This window comes from Sprattus sprattus (assembly GCF_963457725.1).
Source record: "Sprattus sprattus genome assembly, chromosome: 1".
Classification (NCBI taxonomy): domain Eukaryota; kingdom Metazoa; phylum Chordata; class Actinopteri; order Clupeiformes; family Clupeidae; genus Sprattus; species Sprattus sprattus.
Window position 1 is genome coordinate 66,647,197 of NC_137920.1, and position 22,500 is coordinate 66,669,696.

At 45.1% G+C, this 22,500-nt stretch overlaps 1 protein-coding gene across 1 annotated transcript in view; it reads left to right on the plus strand.

Annotated features, from left to right (window-relative positions):
• nectin3b (nectin cell adhesion molecule 3b) overlaps nt 1-3,336 on the plus strand; it is a 28,537-nt gene extending 25,201 nt beyond the window's left edge. The window contains exon 6 of the mRNA XM_080837207.1: nt 535-3,336. Coding sequence (XP_080693333.1) covers nt 535-1,274 — 740 coding nt within the window. The 3' untranslated portion in view covers nt 1,275-3,336. The remainder of the gene's footprint in view (nt 1-534) is intronic.
• The last annotated feature ends 19,164 nt before the right edge of the window (nt 3,337-22,500 follow it).

Below are 22,500 nucleotides of genomic sequence, written 5' to 3' on the forward strand. Positions count from 1 at the left end.
GTGTGTGTGTGTGGATGTACAGTATGAATGTATGTATGTATAGATGTACACTATAAATGTAAAACAGTTTCAGGCTTTTTCTAAAGTAGTGATAATCATTTTATCATTAATTTACACATTTATTATTATTTTTATTATTATGATTATGCATCAAGATGAAAAGTTAATCAACTAATCCACTGAACTCTCATGGAGAAATAATAAATAAAATATTCTATATGCTTCCCCTTTTTCAAACACAATACCTACCTTTTAATATCCTATTTGATTTTAAGGTCTAACTTAACTCCAAAACAAAGTCTGTACCTGAGCCTGAAACTGTTTGTAGTTAGTATTGTCAGTAGAAAACTGCACAGCTCTTGACAACCATGTAAAACTAGTTCCCTGATAGCAGTCTGCTGTAGATGTCATTGACATTCTCTACTGTTCTCTCTGTCTACCCATCCCTTCTTTCCCCCCCTCTTTTTATCCCTCTCTCCCTCCCTCCTCTCCTCTCCCTCCTTCCTCCCCCTCCTTCCTCCTCTTCTCCATTAGACCCCCCCACCACCACCATGTTCCCCACCATCTATGTCCCCGTCCTAAAGTCCAGCTCCAACACCACCGCTCCCAACAATAAGCAGCGCGCTATCTTCACCTCTCCAACGCTGGCGCCCCTGCCCGAGGGCAACCTGGGCACCATCGTGGGGGGTGCGGTGGGTGGCGCCCTCTTCCTGCTGCTGCTGCTGGTGCTGGCCGTGGTGTACTACCAGAGACAGCGCGGCACCTTCCGTGGGAACTACTACACCAAGCAGTACCTGGGGCCCTCCGACATGCAGAAGGCCCCGCCGCCAGCCCACGAGCTGCACCAGGTGTATGGGGCCGTGGCGGGCAACGGAGGCTTTGAGATGAAGCCGTCCAGGGACGATGGCGATGGCAGTGGTTTTGTTTACCGGGACAAGGACCGGGAGGAGTGGGGCGACTACGATCGGGAGCGTGCCCCTAACGGCCGAAGCAGGGCGCTGAGGGAGGAGGTGACTGGGAGTCGCCCAGACTACCACGATCACCACGACTACCAGAACCATTACGATTACCATAATCAGCAGCACCACCACCCGAGCCACTATCAGAGCTACCATGATGACCAGCGTGGTAACCATCAGCCAGGACCTCGTAGGTGTCCGCCGCCACATGGGGTGAACAATGGCACCCCTTATTTCCCAGAAGAGGTCTACGACAACGAGTACGTGTCGCACACGGATGGCTCCATGATCTCTCGCAGGGAGTGGTATGTCTGACTGCATCAGACAGCCGTTGCCAAACTGTTCCCGGACATGGAAGCCATCTTGTGGAGGGATGCTATTGCACTTATTTATTTCTTTAGGTCTGCCTTCACTAAGACGAGACATTTAGGCACTGACGTATGTATGTGTGTCCTTCACTACGCTCTTCAAGGGATGTAAAGAACCCGTAAGACAAGCATGTGCAGATGTATTGTTTAGACTAGAAGCACCAGCTGATGGTGGTCTGAAGCTATTAGCGGGTAGAATGTGTGTGTGATTTTCTTTTCTTGGTTACCTGCATAGAAGATGTTTTGTGTGTTTTTTGTTTCTTTCTCTTTCTTTGTGCTCGTAGACTCTCTCTGAAGGGTTTTTTTTTTTGGTCCACAGATTCTCTGTATGTGGGACTTCGCTCTCCGCATAGGGAGAGGCATTCCGAGCCTAACTCGCCTAAGCCTTTCATACTGGCCACAGAACAGTTTTCATTATCACGTGAAAAGCCCTCCTCGCCTGAGAGTAAGAATGGTCAAGTGTTCCCGTAAGCACCTTACTCTGTGCTTTATGAGCTCCCACCAATGGCTCAACGCCAGCTCGGTCGTTTTAAAAAAAGAGTTGCCATTATTTCCCTCCTCGGTTTCCATGAAGACGGCCTTTGGACGCTCGATCTTGAGTGTGAGCACCGGGCTAAGAAAGAGATGCAATGTTGATTGCTTTAGGTTTTTTTGTTTGTTTGTGGTATTGTTAGGCCGTGGGGGGGAGAGGCTGTTAAAAACTAACGAATCATTTTCATTATAAACATTCCCCTTACGTTTCCTATACAAAGAGAATCTGCGGAGCCCTCCTACACTTGATGTATGAATACATAAACTGATTAAGTGTTGATTTGTCAGTCAGCTCTGTATGCAAACTGTTGTGTTATCTTTGCACTCTGTGGTGTGGGACAGAAGTAGTTTACATTATTAGTCTGCACTCTGTGCTCTCTCTCTCACAGCCAGACTTACTCTCCTCCTGCGAGATCTGGGAACTGTGTGCTCAAGTTTACCGCCACGTTTTAGTTGTGCCTTTTGTCTTGCGTTTATATACGTGTCCGAATGAACTTTATGTTTATGTCTCTGGTGTGTCTTTTTTTTCTGTGTGTGGGTGTATGTGTTTATATACGTGTGGGTGTGTGTGTGGGCATGCAGGCTAGTGTCCTTGTCACCGGTGCTAACCTCTCGACAGTATTATGGTGTCAAATGTGTATGGGTAACTACTAGCCAGTGCAATAACATGATTTCTTAGCCAAATTATGTCTCGCGGAAGTCATTTCTGAGATGTTTTGTTTTTCAAACTGTCTGCTCTGTCATGCCTGGCTGAGAGTTTGAATACTTAAATCCTTGTGAATCATCTGATTGTGAATCTTTACTGGGACACAGAGTGCCTTTTCCCCTTGCTAATGTAGGCCATTGTGATGTTTCATCGTGAAACATGACATGGGAGGATGTGCGGACTCCAGGAGAAGAACACGCATAGGTGGACGTACCAGGTCCCAGCTCCTCCTGATTTTTTCTTTTCTGTCATCAGGTCTCTCTCTGTAGTCTGACTGTCTGATGTCTTTGGTCCAGATTTCATTCTGGAAATGATTACAGCTTATTTTTTTTAATTTGCTTGACATTTAGCATGACATTTGTGACACAGGAGTTACAAACACAAAAACAAACTAACTAAGTGAAACTGTGTAATAATATAACCGTCTAACTGCCAGGGGAGTACGGCTATGGGACTGGAGCGAGGACTTAAACAGGCGCTGTGTGTGTGTGTATATAGGCTGTCTGTAAGCAGTGATGTTCACCTTTTTTATATTTTTCATTTTTTTTTCTTTTGGTTGTTTTTCTAAAAGAAAAAAAGCCTCAGAGTTGATATGAAGCATGGTAGATTCACCTCACCTGAATGTATAGCAGAGGTGTGTTTCTCTGTCACCTCCGGGCACTTGACCACCGCAGCAGCAGCTGACCACATTTGTGTTGTGTGAGAGCGCCTCTGTCAGAACAGAGAAATCGCAGGAAAGAATGATGCTGTTTGAGTGGTGAACATTTGTTTAAAAAGAAGAATCAAGTAACTTTTGTTTGAATAAAGCACCTTTTGTGAACAGTGTATCTGCTGTATTTTCTGTGTGTAAGAGAGAAGATTGGGGCGGGGGGGGGGGGGGTGGTTGTGGAATGGTTCTGTTCCACACTAAAATATGTTCTCTCTGAGGTGTGTGTGTGTGTGTGTGTGTGTGTGTGTGTGTGTGTTCCTGACTGTCTACTCCTTTACAGGTTCCTGCTTCCTCAAGCGCACGTTTAACCAGTTCTGACAGCTGTTTCTCTACTGAAGCTTGAAGTGAAGCTTTTCCCTTTTCACAGAGCTAAACACTCGCCTGGAATGTGAAGGGGTTCAGCTATAGACAGGCTCTTCTGTTGTGTGATTAGAGGACTTGTCACTTGTATTTAAAAGCAAAGCCACACAGAAAGTGCACAGTAGGAATGGTTTTGGATGGTGGAATATTTTATAATGTGGTAATAGTTTAGTGAGTGACTGGTTGTCTCCTTTTTAAAAAAAAAAACATTAACTTTGTATCTGAATGCAACAATCCTCCCTCACCCGTAGCGAGTAAAGAGTTCCTCTTTGTTCTCTGGTGAGCTGGAGCCCATGTGCCTGTGTACCTGCTGGAGTAAAGGGGCCTGTGTGTGTGTGTGTGTGTGTGTGTGCTGGAGTAAAGGGCTCTGGTGCTCCCATCACTCCGCAAGCGCTGCCTCAAGCCCCGCCCCTCCCCAGGCCATTCACACCATCCCCATGGCAACAGACTCTTCTCAGGCTTGTGACGGCTGATTCCCCTGAGGCTCTGATACCTGCACGCATTCTGTCTCGTACTCGCTCGCTCATTCTCTCTCTTTATCTCTCATGTTTATAAGCCCACTGTCTCTCTTACTCTCACTCTCTCACTTTATCTCTCACTCTGTTTTATCTCTCATGTTTATAAGCTCACTGTCTCTCCCCCCCCCTTTCTCTCTCTTACTCTTACTCTTATCTCTCACTCTTTCTCTTTCCCCTTTGCCTTCTGTTTCCCACTCTTGGTCTCTTGTGCTCCATCGTCTCTTCTGACATCTCTCTCTCTCTCTCTCACTGTGTTCCTCCTGTCCTCTTTCTACGTATTTGTCTTTCTTTTTTTGCTCTCGTTTTCTCTTTCAATCTCTCACTTTCTTTCACAAGCACCCTTACCCCCCCCCCCCCCCAATAGCATAGCAATTAGAGAAATGTTGCGGAGAGGGAAGTGTGTTAGTTTGTCAGATAGGTGGACGAGACCACATAGGGGGAGGACGTGTGTGTGTGTGTGTGTGTGTGTGTGAAGGTAAACTGGTGTAAAATGGCCACGTCACCACTGACTGATGTAGTATTATACCTGTGGAATACTCCACTCCTCACACTCTGAAGTATCTTGTTATTTTGACATGTGGTTTTCTCCAGATTTGGAGATGAGCCATGCTGTTCATTTTCCGTCTCTTAAATTATACCAGGTTTCATAAATCCACCCAATTTAGTTTTTGCTGTCGGCCTGAGGTCCTTTTGTTGCAATCTGCAGGAACGAATGCACCACACCATCTGCCTCAGGGTAGGATTTGTTTCAAGTCAACACATTTTACCTTATGCCATGCCATTTACCTTCAATAACATTAGTGTACATGAACAAACTAATGATGTGTACTTAATGGTTTATTCACGTTAAGTACTATGTTTACTTGATCCATATAAATGCTTGATGTTATGTTATATTCACTATTCCCTAAGATAAAGTCCCACTAGCGATACCTTAATGAAACCCTGCTAAATGAATAAATGAATGACATGGATGGATAGATAGATGTCTAATGCAATTTGCGTGGGTGAGCAGCAGTGAGGTTAGTAAGTGGGCTCTACTCCTGACAGCGCAGACCACCCACACTTTTCTGACCTCTCCTTGTTTGCCTGCTCCCCCCGATCTGTGTCCATCTGCCTCTCGAGGGAGGGTGAGTGTCAGGACGCTTCACCTTTTGACCTTTACCGTCCACTGTGTCATGTTTATGTGATGTCACTGATTCAGATCTGCTTTGTCTTACAGACACTAGCTATAGATGTTTATGAAGGAGTAAATCCAGGCCTGCACAGAAGGGTTCTTGAAAACCAGTAAAGAGTCAAACTAGTTTTCTACAGCCATCTTTAGTCATCTCTGTATGTAACGGTTGCTCCCTGTAGCCATAGCTCTGTCATTGTCACGCTCTCTTTCCGTGAACATAATATGCATTGCAGATCTACTTATGTCTATTGACCTTTTAGACAGTTTCGATGTAGGCTGAGTTTCGCTGTAAATAAGAGAATGGGGTATTATATGCACTCTACCAGTGAAACCCTAGTCTGGCCTGGGGACCGGTGTGTTGATTCGACCATGACCGTGAGCCAATGGGAATCCCTCTATTCTTCATGTAGCGTGTTCTGAAAGGTGCAAGCCTTATCCCTGCTTCCCAACCCTGCTTTTGGAATCAGATCCGTCGCCTCGTGTTGACCTGTGCGTTTCAGATTGTGTTATGGGGTGTCTATGACCATGTAGTCGTGAAGTGGCGATTTGACACCAAGTGTCACCTGAGCCCTACAGTCACCTTTTTTAGGAGAAGCTTGGAACTACACCAGCATTCCGTGTCCTCCATGTCAATTTGTCATTAACTGACGTCCTGTGGTCTTGGGACTGGTGTATTTTTGTGAACACTAACTTTGCAGCAGAGCCCACTGCATGATAAGGATTACCTTTTGTTCTCACCAGTCAAATTGACTCCTCTGAAATCCTGTCAGACAAAAAGAAAAACAATTCTGAAGAATTCTGTGGAAATGGCTTTCTGTGGAGGACCCATTGTCAAACACGCCAATTTCCCTTCAGTGAAATTCCCCGTACAATGTCATATTTTGTTCAGAATGGGTACCAAGATAATAAGCAAATGAAATGGAGATATTGCTTAGTATGCTTGCCTGCCCTAATGAAGAACACTAACGAAGAGGTTATTGACAGATGGATAAGGAGGGGGAACGAGAACGAGACAAGCTGCTTTAAATTAATCCAACATTCGCTGCCAATCATTTTCCTCTTAATGAGTTATCTTATTCCTGTTATGTGTGTGTGTGTGTGGGGGGTTCATTTTTATAATGTATTCAGAGGTATTTTTGATGCTGTGGTTTGTGTTAAGTAGGTTCCAAATTAATATATTTGACATTACCGGTGTGTTAAAGCAACAGCACATAGGTGTCAAGCATTTAAGTTTTTCATTAGAGTTTTATCTTTGACAATAGACACGACTAACATGTGCATGTCTTCTGATTTGAAAAAACTTGATTGGGCAGATTTGGTCTCTAGCCTTCCTTTGGGGATGAAAATATTTAAAAATCCAGACTCCATAAGATCCGTACCTATAACAGCATCAGACACAGGATCACGGTGAGAGAGATGCTTAGACCTGCAGAGATACTGGACCAGTTCTGTTACATGCAGGGAGAACAATATGACCTTAACCCTGACTGTTAGATTGGAAAGTTTACAGGGAGTGAAGGGTATTTAGGCATCGGTAATTGTGGGAGTGAGTATCTGTGTGTGTGTGTATCTGTGTGTGTGTGTGTGTGTGTGTGTGTGTGTGTGTGTGTGTGTTTGAGTGTGTATCTGTGTGTGAGAGTGAGTGTGTGTGTATCTGTGTGCGACAGTGTGTGTCTGTGTGTGAATGTGTGTGAATGTGTGTGTCTGAGAGAGAGTGTCTGTGTCTGAGTAAGTGAACTGTAGGCCTCTCTGACTAGAGCTGCGTTGGAGTCTCGTGATTCACTGTGGGGGGTCCATCTGCAGAGAGCGTAGCCAGATGGAATAATACCCCCCCCACCTCCTCCTTTCCTGTCACCATTCTCCAGTATTCTCTATGCTGAGGCAAACGTAATCCTCAATTAATTTCAATCTCCATAAATCTCCATAACTTCCGTCCATGCCCCCCAACCTCCCGGACTATGGCTCTCTCAGTGAGCTCACTGAGCGAATTCAATTAGCAACCAGTTCAACTCCATATGTCTCCACAAGTAATACACAACAATATGAGGCTTTTCAATCTGTCCCTTCAACAGTCCCTTCAACTCAATTCTCTCCCTTTTGACCCCTGCTATTTTGTGTGTGTGTGTGTGTGTGTGTGTGTGTGTGTGTGTGTGTGTGTGTGTGTGTGTGTGGTCATGACATTGGGGGTTGGGGAAGGACTGTATCGTGCTGTGCCTGTAACTGAAATGTTTTCTTTGCTGCCTTGAACAAGCCATTGATTTTTCCATGGCTCAAGAGCTAAGCTACTTGACTAGGCTACCACACTTCCTCTCTGTCTCGCTCACTTTCTTTCTCTCTCTACTGCTCTTTCTGTCTGTCTCCTTTCTCTTTCTCCCTCCCTCACCTTTTTTTCTCTCTCAGCTTTGTGACCTTTCTTCCTTTGTTTCGACGGGGCTGTTTTTAGCGGAGTTCTGCATTACACTGTTGCACATTTGGATCACCATATCCATATTCTGTCAATAATACAAACCAAATCCCCTGCCACATCGCACTTAGCCAAGCCTCAATGCCATATGTCACCTCACCCTGAGTCCCCCCCCCCCCCCCCCCCCCCCAACCCATCTCACCTCTGCAGTATCCCCTATTCTTCTTTTTTCTCTTCCTCTCTCCCTTTGTGAGCCAATCGAGAGTCCAACCGGCTTCTTAGTGTGCTGAAATACACTACTTTGCTTTGCCCTTTTGCGTTTTATATCTGCCAATCACCAAGTAGTCATGGCAACTTGAAACAAATTATTCCACGGATAATCTCATTTGAGCCTTGTCTTCGGGGGGATCTAAGTCTTCCGATCGAAATCATTTCTGTGACTCTGAGATGGGTTTGCAGCTTGGGGGAAGGTTAGACACGAGGAACAATAAACTGTAAATTAAGTAGGCAACACGACAGAGGCTCTCCTCCTGGTTTTATACTTGTCCAATCATCTCATCTGGTCTCAAACCACAACGGAAGGACAGAAATTAAATTAAACTTTTTTTTCATTTATATACTGTGCACTCTGCAATATAACAAGTGCACACACACAAACACACACGCACCCACAAACATACACACACACACACACACACACACACACACACACACACACACACAGTACAAGAACAATAAAACTGAGGTGAAGAGCCATGTTTGTGTGTGTGTGTGTGCCAGGTAGAGTGAGATTTAGTTTTATTTAGTGTGCGATGATGTCAGTTACTTTTGTTTTGTGAGGACCGTGAGACTGGTCCTCTTTCAGTGCGTAGGTTTGGTCCTGTTAGCATCAGGCCTCAGATGGACCTCTGCTCATAAACTGCCATTACCTCACCATTGCGTACACACACACACATAAAAATGTACAACCAACTCATCTCACCCGGTCTCCCCACCCACTCTCCTACTCCTCATTCCTCGGGGCCGCCATCAACTGCCCTCTCCTCTGCCCCCTCTGGGATCTAGGAACTGGAAGTTTCTTTTTTTCTTTGGGTATTCCCACCCCCACCCCTAAATCTTAGAGATTGATTGAGTTTAAGCAGAGAATGTCTGTGATGTGTGTGTGTGTGTGTGTGTGTGTGTGGCTGCTAATTTTTTCAGTAATGGTCATTTGTGTTGTCAGTGTGAAGACAGTGATGGCGTGGATCGTGGTGTGCCGTACGTTGGAGTGTGTTTAGGGCCGTTCACTCCAATGCTTCCATCTCTTTCCAAGTCCCCGGAAAACTATATTAAAAAAACAGACCCTACACAAATACCCCTGCCTGTTTACCCAAGCTATATCATCAGCTGTTAGAAAGACTTGCACAAAATGCTCCACATTATCTCTCTACGTTCTCATGTTCTTCATTCTCATGTTCTCACAGCTCTGCCCTCTATGTTCCGCAGAGATGTCTCAGGAGCAGAGAACCTCGGCCATGGCGGTTGCGGGAGCCATCATGGGGGCCATCCTGGCGCTCTTCCTCATCACCGTATTCACCATCGTCCTCCTCACAGCCAGAAAAGCCCCGCTGCCTACATACACAGATAAAGTGTAAGTTACTGCAAAGTCTGACTGCATCTGTCTGCTCTGGGCGAACACTTAAAACATGTTCAGTAGGTAAAGAATAATGTTTCCCAAATGTACCTTCATCACTATGCCAGTGTAGCAACAGAGCTGATGTCTTCTTTCGGTCTACAATGGCATAAAGATGTCTCTTCAGTTGTGATGAGTGGTTTCTCTCCTATCTCTATTTCATCGTCCTTACTACATTTTACTGCTGGAAGTGGAGTTGAGCACACATTTGGCTATTTGGATTTAAAATGGTTGTGTACATGTCAAATGTGGGTACGTATTACCAGGGATCATTTGCAAAATTCCACTATAACCAGAATAAAGCAAACGACATGAGAGAACCCAGCAAGGGAGTGTGTTGGAGAACACAGCATTGGAGTGTCCGAGAGTACCCAGCATTGGAATGTGTGAGAGAACACAGCACCGGAATGCGTGAGAGAGCAGCAGCGTTAGCGCGGCTGAACTTTAAGTCCTTGAGGAACCCACCTGAGAAGACGCTGCCTCAGCAGTACTCTGATGCAAGTTTATCACTTCAGTTAATCCTCACTGGGCGCAGAGAAAGGTACAGGGATGTTTCAGTGAAACCTCTCGTCAGAGTTAATCCACAGCCAGCTGTGTGTAGCCATCGTCAAGAGAAACCACCTTGTGGAAAGAGACTGTGTGCTACCATTGCTTGCTACCATTACTGATTTCTGAAACCAAGCTAGTGGCAGACTACAGCTGGCTACTGGCTACAGAGGAACTCTCTAGTAGCCTGGTGACACCAGCCTACGTATTTCTGCCTGAATTGATTTCAAGCTCATACTCAGTCTGGCCCAGCCCCATTGACAATCGTTTCCAGAACTCAAAATTTTGCCGGACCAATCAGCGAACAGTTCAGAGCTGTGACTCAAAACTCGCCTTGCCGAGTTGCATGTAGTCCAGCCGAGTTTGTAGTTTAACAGTATAGCAAAAATGGCTACGGAGGAAGAGACACGAAAAGCTATCGGAGAACTCAACTCTCGAGAACATCAGACAATTAAAAGGAGAACAAGAGTATTTTCTTGTAAGTTTTATGATTGGAAAGGACGTCGTAGCTCTTCTCCCAACTGGCTTTGGGAAGAGTTTAATCTACCGAATGCTTACTAAACGTTGCTGATTGGTTAAGGGAACTCCAATGATTTTAAACCTCAAGATAAGCACCCGCCCATCTCGGAAACCAAAATGCATTGGGTTGGCCCAGACTGACTGACGGAATAAAATGGAGTCTCAGTCTGGTAACGGCCAGGCTAACTCTCTAGAGTGCCTGAACTAGAACGGCTGCCTCAGAAGCTGAACTTCGGGTCCTGAGAGAACCTACCTGCACTCGGTTAGTTAATACTTCATGTGGCGTGACACCAGACATGACATTTCTGAGTCAGCCGACTTTTTTGGGGGGCGCTGCTTAGAGCAGCACTCTTTTTTTAGTGTTTAATAGTCCAGAGAGCACTTATGTGCTGAATTATTCACGAGTATGTATGTGTGTGGCCAGGAGTGTGTGTGTGTGCCCAGGGGTGTGTGTGTGTGTGTGTGTGTGTGTGTGTGTGTGTGTGTAGCCTGCTTTGGGAGCTTTGCTGTCTGAGAGACTTGAGAAATGAAGAGGGAACCTTTTTTTATTTTTTATTCCATTTGCGGTCGAGAAAAATGAATTCATTCACACTTTTTGCGTGAGGAAACAAGAGATGAAGAACAAAAAAATTGCAGCGCTGTGCTTCCTCTAACTTTTCCAAATTGCAGCGCTGTGCTTCCTCTAACTTTTCCAAATTGCAGCGCTGTGCTTCCTCTAACTTTTCCAAATTGCAGCGCTGTGCTTCCTCTAACTTTTCCAAATTGCAGCGCTGTGCTTCCTCTAACTTTTCCAAATTGCAGCGCTGCGCTTCCTTTAACTTTACCAACATTGCAGCGCTGCGCTTCCTTTAACTTGACCAACATTGCTGTGGGTTGTGTGGTATGTCTGACTTTGACGGAGGACAGGAATTCACCCTTACTTTACTGAACTATTTGTAGAGGACATCATCTCTGACCAAATCTTTATTGAACTGTTTGTAGAGGGCATCATCTCTGACGTAAATTACCTTAAACATATATGAAGAGCAGATTACATGTTATGGTTGTGTATCCCATCTTGATATACAGGACAAATAAACCATCTGTAGGAGACATTCTGTACATAAACACCTGCTTGCTAGATAGCCGGGGTTCAGCATCCCTGTTCCGCCTCTCCTTCTCAGATCCGTGGCCGGTCTGGTCTGTTTGAAGAGGCCTTTATCTAGAAGAGTATAAACAGAGGGGAGGTAAAGCTCTACGGCTGTGTATATCTTCGTGACATACAAGACAAATAAGCCATTGAACATCACAACAATCGTGAATCAGTTTAAATCCTCTCGTCGCTGTTCAATGTAGATTAAACGAGCTGAATATGAAGTGTGGCTTTAGCCCCTGTTTACTTTAACTCGTGCTGGGGCTTACAGATTTCTAAAAGACAATCATCAAACTCCTCGTGGTTATGTAGGGCAATGATCAAACATGTGTTTTTCAAGTGACTGTAAGAGCTCGGTTTTTGCCTCTGAAGTGTTTTTGTTTGCTGATAAAAGCAGACAAAGCTCATGGTGTTTCTGTAAATGGATACATAATAGATGTGAAATAATGCCAGTGATGTTGTCTTTGTAAACACCAAAGAAAATCACAAGCATAAGTGATCTATCTTGGAATACTTTCCTATATAACCTTGCCCTTAAGTATAATATGGTGTGTATTGAATACCCACATAAGCACAGCTAGATAGCGAAAGCAGCATATTCAATGGCAATATATTTTTGAGTTGACATAATATTTCTAATGGACTTACTGTGTTTGTGAAAAGTTAGCGAAACCCTGATGAGGAAAAAACATTTCTGGTAAACAAGCTTTCAGTCACCCTCTGGGCCCTATCCTGTAGTACATCCTGTTCATCCTCACGCATCCTGTTCCTAACGTACATCCTGTTCATCCTCACGCATCCTATTCCTAACGCACATCCTGTTCATCCTCACGCATCCTATTCCTAACGTACATCCTGTTCATCCTCACGCATCCTGTTCCTAACGTACATCCTGTTCATCCTCACGCATCCTGTTCCTAACGTACATCCTGTTCATCCCCACGCATCCTGTTCCTAACGTACATCCGGTTCATCCTCACACAGGCTCTCATCTCTCTCATCTCAAACGTGCTCTTGAAGTCCCTCTGTAGAGAGAGAGAGCTCTGGCACATGTGAGTACAAGCACACAGGGACCCCTCTGTGTCTCATGCAGTCTCCCATGGGGACCCCTCTATGTCTCATGCAGTCTCACATGGGGACCCGTCTCTGTCTCATGCAGTCTCACATGGGGACCCCTCTGTCTCATGCAGTCTCACATGGGGACCCCTCTGTCTCATGCAGTCTCACATGGGGACCCCTCTGTCTCATGCAGTCTCACATGGGGACCCCTCTGTCTCATGCAGTCTCACATGGGGACCCGTCTCTGTCTCATGCAGTCTCACATGGGGACCCGTCTCTGTCTCATGCAGTCTCACATGGGGACCCGTCTCTGTCTCATGCAGTCTCACATGGGGACCCCTCTGTCTCATGCAGTCTCACACAGGGACCCCTCTCTGTCTCATGCAGTCTCGCATGGGGACCCCTCTGTCTCATGCAGTCTCACATGGGGACCCTTGAAGCTGCAGTGGGTGAATGGATGTTGATGTGGTTCTTCCTCACCATGTTATTTACAGTATTTCTCTGTTCCTAAAACACATTTTTTCAAAGCATGCCTCGGTTTCTCTTAGCTCTAAACACAAATCCCAAAACCACTCACACAAAATGCAAAACCCTTTATATCTCTTGCAAAATGACACTTTGGTTTCAAAACACTATTATATCACCTCAAAAGGGCATTTTATTTTCAAACAACAAACACAGACCATTATTTGAGTAGACATTCTAAGCATTGATTGAACACTGATGTGCTCAATGGAAAACACTACTATGAAATGGGAAAACACTAGTATGAAGGCCTTATCAGGAGTATTATGCCTTTTCATCTCCAGTGTTACTGTACGCTTTCTCCTGTTGTAAAATATTGTAACTGTATAATGTTTTAACTCAAAAATGAAAGAAAAATGTAAAATAATAAAAGGACAAAAAAACTAGACTGCATCCTGTTCTTGCTCAAGACAATATCGACAATTGTTGTGTTGTGAAACATCTGAAAATACAGTTTGATTTGAACATTTGATTGGATTACAATACAGTACAGTAATGTTTCTGTGCTGATAGGACGTAATCAGTTGTGGAAACGTATATGACTTACTTGCACATAGTCATATCATACTGTAATTGTTTGACTCTATCAGAGTTTCTGTCAAAAGGCACCCTGTACACCTGCTTCATTCTCGAGATGTTCTGCCTTAGAACATGGTCCACTGTGGCTAGGCTCTTTGTATTGATGTTTAGGAATATGTCTTGGTCATCAATGGTTGCACTTTGTATTTGTTTACGTATACTGTAATTTTACAAATACAGTACAATGTAAAATATTCTACAGTAAAATACAAGAATACTATGCTCCTGATACAGTAAGGCATTCAAACTAGTGTTTTACTGTCATAGTAGTGTTTCTTACCCATTCTCTCTTCTGAATGTCCGGAGAATCGGTGCAACTGAGAAGCGGCTTATGTTTGGTTGAACCCTCTGGCCAGCCTTGCCAGCCTCCTGCATGGTCAAACCCATGTTGACCACATGGTTGAACACATTGGCCTGAATCTCATCAGAGATACAGTAATGGCTCTCCGTCTTGCTCTTCCTCTTCATCAGTTTTCTCCTCCTCCTCCTCTTACTCTCACTCCTCTGCCCCTCTGATCACCACTCACTTCAATGTTGCCATAAATTGTTCTCCAAACTAGGAGCTAAAGTTTTGATTTCAAATTGCACAACAGCTTTGGAAATGGAAGTTTTGTCATTTGATTAGCAGTGTTTTCTGTTTGAACACAATGAGATTTTGGCATTGATGAAGCATGCAAAGTAGAGAGGATGGTGTTTAGTGTTTTGAAGAAAATGTGGTTAACAATTGAAAACTGTGTCTAAAGCAGATAATTGTGTGTTGTGGTTTGAAGAAAGTGCGGTTAACAATTGAAATCTGTGTTTAAAGCAGAGAATTGTGCTTAAAGTTTAGCAGAATTGGTTTAGGGAGTTGGCACTTGGGTTTAGTGTTCAGAGAAACCGAGGCATGTTTTGAAAAAATGTGTTTTAGGAACAGAGAAATACTGTAAGTTCCTAGTCTTAACGCACACAAATGAATGGGTGAATGGATGCAAATGTGGTTATTCCTCAACATGTTATTTTATTTCAGATGTAACCTTGATAGACACAAGCAACATTTATGCCCCATATACTCTCCACCCTGCAGAGACAGCTTTTATGGCAATGGTCCTCAGTTACATGCACATATTTATGGGGCTCTACACCAAAACAATAGAGGATATGTAAGCGAAACTGCACGTATAAAACCGCTTGTTTGAATTGCAAGGTGGTGATTTTACAGGGCTGTCATCTTCTCAGTGCTGTCAGCCTTTCCTTGTTGTGCAGCTTTGTCACGACTCTGTCTCAGATTTTCCACCCAAATGAGTGAGGCAGGACACTTAACACGGAGCTGGTTCACAGCTTTTCCACTGCAGATGAAAGACAAACACTGTGCAGCGAGCTCATCCAAGGTCTGACCAGAGAGAGAGAGTGAGAGAGGGAGAAAGACAGATAGAGGATCATAATAACGATGACCAGTTCTTTAGACCATCTGCTAAGAGCTCGCCTTTCTTGCTAGTCTCTTTCTTTCTTGCTTTCTTGCTTGTCTCTTTCCAAGGCCATGTGAATATCCTGTAGTCTTTTATATGGCAGACAATGTAAAATGCCAGAAATACCACTGGTCTGTTCCAAGAGAGTTGGACAATGACCTTAGGTTCAGTCTGTGTGTGTCTGTCTGTACGTCCAAGTGTGTGTCTGTCTGTCTGTCTGTCTGAGCGTGCGTTTGTGAGTGTATCTCTGCATGTGGGAGCTTTGGTGTCTATATCAGTGTTTCTTAATGTCCTGTTTTTGTTTAGTTGTCTGTTTTGACGTGTGTGGTTTTCATATCATACTGTGTTCTGTCATCCATACTGACCTAAGAAAGAGCAGACATGTTGGCAGATACACACTCGCAAGCGGGAGAGGCGGCTATTGTCTGTCTTTGAAGCGTAGCCAGCCGTCCTCGGCCTTTGCTCTGCGGCTTCTGGCGTCGTCAGGTGTAGCCTGAGACGAGACGAGACGAGACCCAGGCCTGTCTGAGGCTCTTCCTGTCCTCCCAGCGGAATATACACACACTCCTTCACCTCTCTTTGCAGGGATCACAGGCAGCGCCTCTCTGATCTTTCTCAAAGATGAGCTTTTCCTGCAGTTGTTAAAAAAGAGAATTTATGAAGTTCCACAGACACAGTGCTGTTCCTTCTCACTCGTTCTAGAGCATGTTCTTGTTTTGAAGCAATGTTGCAGGCAGGGACACATCAGGAAGAACCGCTGGACCCGTTTAAAATGTAGTTCATCAGCAAGAGGGGCCTACTAATGGAAGAACATGAATATTTAAGCAGAGGTTCAGGGGACAGGTCTGAAGTATTTGGCTGACTGCTGTGCTGTGTGGAGCATGTTTTAGATGAAGGGTTAGGGTACAGAGATGATCAGCTTCAGAAGATTCACGAACATGAGTGGTCTGGACACGGAGGGCACATTTAAGGCTTCGGCTCAGATCTAGTCACATGCACAAGGGATCTCTGAGTTAAAGGAGAGGTCTGTGATTCTCATCCCAGACACTTTTTGTCAGTTTCAGCAAATTGCCCCCTCAGCGTCTTCTCAGCTGTGCATTCAGTGTGTTTGTAAAAACAGAAACCGCTGGTGATTTGTACACAGGCCTGGCTCTGTAGATGGGAAACAAACATAGCGACAAACATAGCAATTCAGACAATCAACACACTACCTCAGGAGCAAGGAAAGGAGGGGTGTAATTTGATTGGCTGTTGAGCTCAACAACCTTTTGCCAGAATCACAGACTCTACCTTTAAGTGTCGTGACGATAGTCTGTGATTTCAACCCTGTCCACCACTGACCAACCTGTTCCTTTGCCGTCTCTGATCAATCTGTGATCAGTGATTCTCAATGCTGCTACTGTAAAACATGACCCCCTCAGAAGGGGTCATCACGTGGCGTAGGCATTCATTTCTCAGAGACAGACAAGATTTGAGCTGAACCTCTTGACTTTTCCAGCGCTATCCAAATCACTGTTACAGTCTCTTCTCTGCTCTCCCTCTAAAAACCTGCTTCACCCCGACTCCAAACAAAGCAATATGGGAAATGTAGTCAACACTAACAATCAGCAATATTTAGAAACTGACCCACTTTTTGTTCTTTCACTGATGAGGCCACTCTACTCTATGTGATCTCCGTATTTAACTCCTCCTCAGACCTGAGTGGACTCATCAATGGTGTTTTTAATCCAATCGGGTGCGCTTGGAGCAGGGATCAATACGAGACATGCACAGCAGGAGGGCCCAGGAGCAGGACTGCACAGAACAAGCACAGAGTACGGGACAACACTAATGCAGCTTCACAGAACAAGCACTGAGTACGGGAGAACACTAAAGCAGCACAGAGTACGGGAGAACACTAATGCAGCTTCACAGTCTGAGAACAAGCACTGAGTATGGGAGAACACTAAAGCAGCTTCACAGAACAAGCACTGAGTACGGGAGAACACTAATGCAGCACAGAGTACGGGAGAACACTAAAGCAGCACAGAGTACGGGAGAACACTAATGCAGCACAGAGTACGGGAGAACACTAAAGCAGCACAGAGTACGGGAGAACACTAAAGCAGCACAGAGTACGGGAGAACACTAAAGCAGCACAGAGTACGGGAGAACACTAAAGCAGCTTCACAGAATAAGCACTGAGTACGGGAGAACACTAATGCAGCACAGAGTACCGAGAATACTCATGCAGTTTAACAGTCTGTCGCTGGCGGTGGTGGAGCAGAACCACAAACCAGATATTGGCTAAAGTACTGACTAAGAGGCCGCCTCTGAGATGAGAGAGCCATCCAGTAATCTCCAATAAATACTTCACTGATCACTGGAGTTAGCCTCCTCTATTAGCCAACATCATTTTACCCTCTAAACAACTCAACACTTTAGAGACGTTCTCTCTCGCTCTCTCTCTCTCTCTCTCTCTCTCTCTCTCTCTCTCTGCACTGGAGAAAGTTCTGGCAATGTCATATACCACATCCCTAATACTACCTTCCTCCTCCTCCTCCTCCTCCTCCTCCTCTCCTCCTCATCATACTGTCTTTATTTCTCTCCTCTGCAGTTTCTCATTTCCTCTGCGTGCACACTCCATCTCACTTACAAACGCACGCACGCATGCACGCACGCACGCACACACTCACAGACACACAGTCCTTGACTCCCTTCGGCCTGTCTGCCTCTCCCTCACACTCCCACAGAAAAGCCGTCTACAGTAGTTGTCTGTCAAAGCCACCTCGTGACCCCAAGAGGTCAGGACGGCATGAGAAGCTGAGCTAAGGGGAAGGCCTGAAGTAATAAAAACAGTTCACTGCACATCCGCAGGCCGGCTTGGGCCGGTGACCCTGAATCAGTGCTGTACATTTAAACGCTCCCTACAAAGTATGCACACGCCTAGAAGACTGTTGATGTGGATGTTATTATTGGGTGAGGTTTTCCTTAATGTTAATGTGTGTTTTAGATTTTTCTTTCCCATGCTTATCAGCCATGTCGAACCATAACCGCCACTTAATTTGAGCCAGCTGTGGTTCTCTGAGAGCACAGGGGCATGCTGGGAGCCTCACCGACTCGGTTCTCATGGCTAATTGGGTCCCAGAGGAAAGTGGGGTTCCCCAGATGCTGAAAATTACTTCCTGTGACAGACCCTCACGCTGAAAAGCCCTAATGAAACATAAGCGCTTGTCGAAAAACAGTGGCGCTAAAAACGCTTGAATGAGCACTAAATGAACAGAATGCTAGTATGTGTTCCACACTTAAACTCAAACGGTTTACACTGACCTCATTTCCTCTGTGCTTCTCTCTGTTTGTGTTTCTGAACAGAATCGACCTGCCCCCCACTCACAAGCCCCCACCCCCCTACTCCGAGAGGCGCTCTAGCAAGCCGTCAGCCCCCCCCCAGCCCACTCAGGTGGTTACATTCAAACAGGTGAGGGCGCACGTTAACCACGCTTACCTTGAACAAGCTGCCTCTCTTACCTGTTGGGACGAATTCTTCATGACGAAGGAAGAGACTCTTGGTCGATACTTCTTGCTCTGAGTATGGATTTTCAGTTTAGTTCAGTTTAAGTAACTTACTAGTAAACTCAGTAGCAGTATGTATTAACTACTAACTTCTAGATTCTGGGAGCTGGCTGCATACTTGTGTACACATGTGAATTGATAGTTATAACAGTTAGTTATAACTTTATCATAAAAGCCCACCCAAAATAAATTTACTATACTCTGTTTTTGAACAATACATAACTACTGCTTTGAGTACCTGTTGTGAAAGAATTCCTCATGTCTTACTTTCACTATATATGGTCTCCTCATGGTCCTTTATATGACTACTCAAAAGGCTTTGGGACCACAAACTCTTCAGCCTTCTATCAATGAAGGATTCCTCTTCTCTACAACATTGCTATGTTTGTATAACCCTGTAGCTTGTGTCCTTGTTGGTGTTTCAGTATCCCTGTAGCTTGTGTCCTTGTTCGTGTTTCAGGCGTGCAGGGTTGACCGGCGGTACGAGGTGGCCGAGAGACCAGTGGCTCGGGCAGCTCAGCGTGAGGCGCAGAGTCCAATCCATCAGCCCCTGTCCTACCAGGAGTGGGTCTGTCACCAGAACGGAGCCGAGCGGGTCTACATCAATCACAGGGAACACTACGTCTGATTAAGCCATCCTGAACTGTCTGGCTCACAATCAGTCTCCATCAGTCGCCAGTCTTTATTTGCCTCCGTCCACACAAATATTGCTGCAGACCCCCCTGAAGAAACTAACATCCCTGCAGCGGTACCTGCGAAGCTGAAGCTGACATTCCACGCCAGTCGCCATCTTCCTTTCCCCCTGTCCATACAGATAGTACTGTAGATCCCCCCCAAAGAAGGGAGTGTCCCTGTGGCAGAATCTGTGCAGATTCAGTATGTAAGTGTCTGGATGTCTGTGGCACATAAACACACACACACATACACTGTGAAAGCGTCTGGATGTCTATGGCACTTACGCACGCGCACACACACACACACACACACACACACACACACACACACACACACACACACACACACACACACTGTGAAAGCATCTGGATGTCTGTGGCACTTACGCACGCGCACACACACACACACACACACACACACACACACACACACACACACACACACACTGTGAAAGCATCTGGATGTCTGTGGCACATACACACACACACACACACTGTGAAAGTGTCTGGATGTCTGTGGGACATACACACACACACACACACACACTGTGAAAGTGTCTGGATGTCTGTGGGACATACACACACACACACACACACACACACACACACACATATAAACACACTGTGAAAGCGTCTGGATGTCTATGGCACTTACACACACACACACACACACACACACGCTGTGAAAGCATCTAGCATGTCTGTGGGACATACACACACACCTACACCTATAAACACACACACACACACATACATATAAACACACTGTGAAAGTGTCTGGTTGTCTGTGGCACACACACAGGCACATACCTACACACCTACACTGGATGTCTCTGGCAGACCACTGAGGAGACCAGGGGTCTATAACACAGGTTGCCGCCTGGTTTTGAATTGTATCCCTTTGAGGGGAGGTGTGTTCAGAAGGACACATTTATTTTCCTTCAAAGTTCTCAAAGTGTGTGCATGGCAATTGAGTTAATATACTGTACAGTTTGTCCAGTTTGTGTCATTTTTAAGGTGACGCCAGAGGAGATGAAACTATTTTCTCGGTTGAGTTATTGTGTATAACGGCTTTGTATCAGTTCAGCTATTGTGAATAACTGCTCAGTGGTGTCATTAGCAGTGCACTAATTCCTATAGCTGCTAAAGAGCTGGCATTAGTACTGTGTCATGTTGTAGATTAATATTCATGTATATGGAGAGGGGCTGTCAAAGACAGGCTCCAGTGAGGTTAATATTCCATTTAATCCTGCTGTAGGAAACAGCTCTGGCCAGGTGCCTTCACACACACTGACAACTAAAGGGACTTGGAGGACAAACACAAGGGCTGTGTGTGTGTGTGTGTGTGTGTGTGTGTGTGTGTCTTTCTTTCTTTCTTTCTTTCTGTGTGTGTGTGTGTCTTTCTTTCTTTCTTTCTTTTCTGGGTGTGTGTGTGTGTGTGTGTGTGTGTGTGTGTGTGTTTTCTTTCTGTGTGTGTGTGTGCCTGCCTCAAACCCAACAGGGACTTGTCTGTCCTCAACGTATGACTGTCCCTCTACGTAGAGTTTAGTGTTTCTAGCTGTGAGTGTACAACTTCGATTTGATAGTGGTCCTGTAGTTTGGGGATACAAAGCCTGGTTCATATTGTATTTTTGGTATTTTTTATACAGTGTTAGATCCAGTTTGGGGATTTTTTGAAGAAGGAAATGAATTTCATGTTGTTGAATATTTTATGTGTGCATTTTGTAGATACTGTTTCATGTGCCATGTGTTTACATTAAATATTCACCATAGATTGTTATGGACTGCTGACTGATTGGGTCCATCTTTAACAAAGTAAGGTTAGGGAAGTTACTGATCGCTATATTTACTATATAGCATTGTTTACTATCATTTTTGTCAACAGGCATTGAGGTAGAATTGTCTTTTTACAAGCTTCTATAACCAAAGCCTTTTTTCTTTTTTCAGTACACAACATAATGATTACCATAATCATAATCATGTCTTGTTTCAGGAAATGTTTTGTTCTTTACGTTTCGTTTTGCACTCAAATTTGTGGTAATGAGATGTTTGAAAGAGGACAAGAATATGACAACCTCGATATTGTGTGTGACCTGTAGGTGTGATGCTAACATCAATGTAAAATTCACTGCTGCTTTGTAGCTTTGAGTAAAAAAAATAATGAAAACCTTTTTATGTCTTTTTCTTTAAATGACTAGCTTACAGTAATGTGCAAGACGTCACTAGACGGATTGGTTAACATTAGCCTAAGCAAATAGAATTTATGATAAAATGGTGGTCAAGGTGGAGAAAGACCAGGGAGTGGATAGAGGAAGGGATGCATAGAGAAAGACTAAAGAGAGATTCTCCGGTCTTCGGTGAAGGCTTTTCCTTAAATGGGACGGCGTCATGTTTGGGACAGAACCTTAAATCCTGCACACGCACACACACACACGCAAACGCACACGCACACACACACTCTCTCTCTGCCAGGTCACCAGTAAGTCTCATATGTAGCAACATGAAAACAGGGACGTGCCTGGTCTCTTCAGGAGGGAACCTCAGGATGGATGGACCTGCTCACTCAGACCACAGCTGAAGTCTCAGAGCCTCACACGCGAGTCACTGCTCAGGAATGCCTGTGCCAGAGAGTTGTATGATTGAGTCCCAAGGCCGTGTCCCTGCTTATTCAGCGCTCCAGTGACTCTGGACTCATGAATCTGGCCCTGATCGGCTTCAGAGTCTGATCCCCCATCTGAGGGAATAGTTGAGTGTTGTTGTCATAGTGTTGAGCGTTGTTGTCATGGTGTTGCCTGATGGAGGCATCTCTCCCTCTCTCCCCCTGCCCCCTCTGTCTCTGTGTGAGCCCAAGTGTTCCTTCCTTATCTGTTCCCCCTCACCCCAGACTTTAACACTGGAGCCCAGTCCACACAGACATGCCCTCATCAGCTCTGCTCAGCACAGTGAGCTGGATCCTCTAAGCCTCTCTTTATGAGCGCAGTATATTCAGCCTGCTTCTCAGGGCAGGCAAGGCCCCTCGGAAGGCCCAGCTGCGTCTCTGTCTCTGGACCGTCTCCTCCTCATTC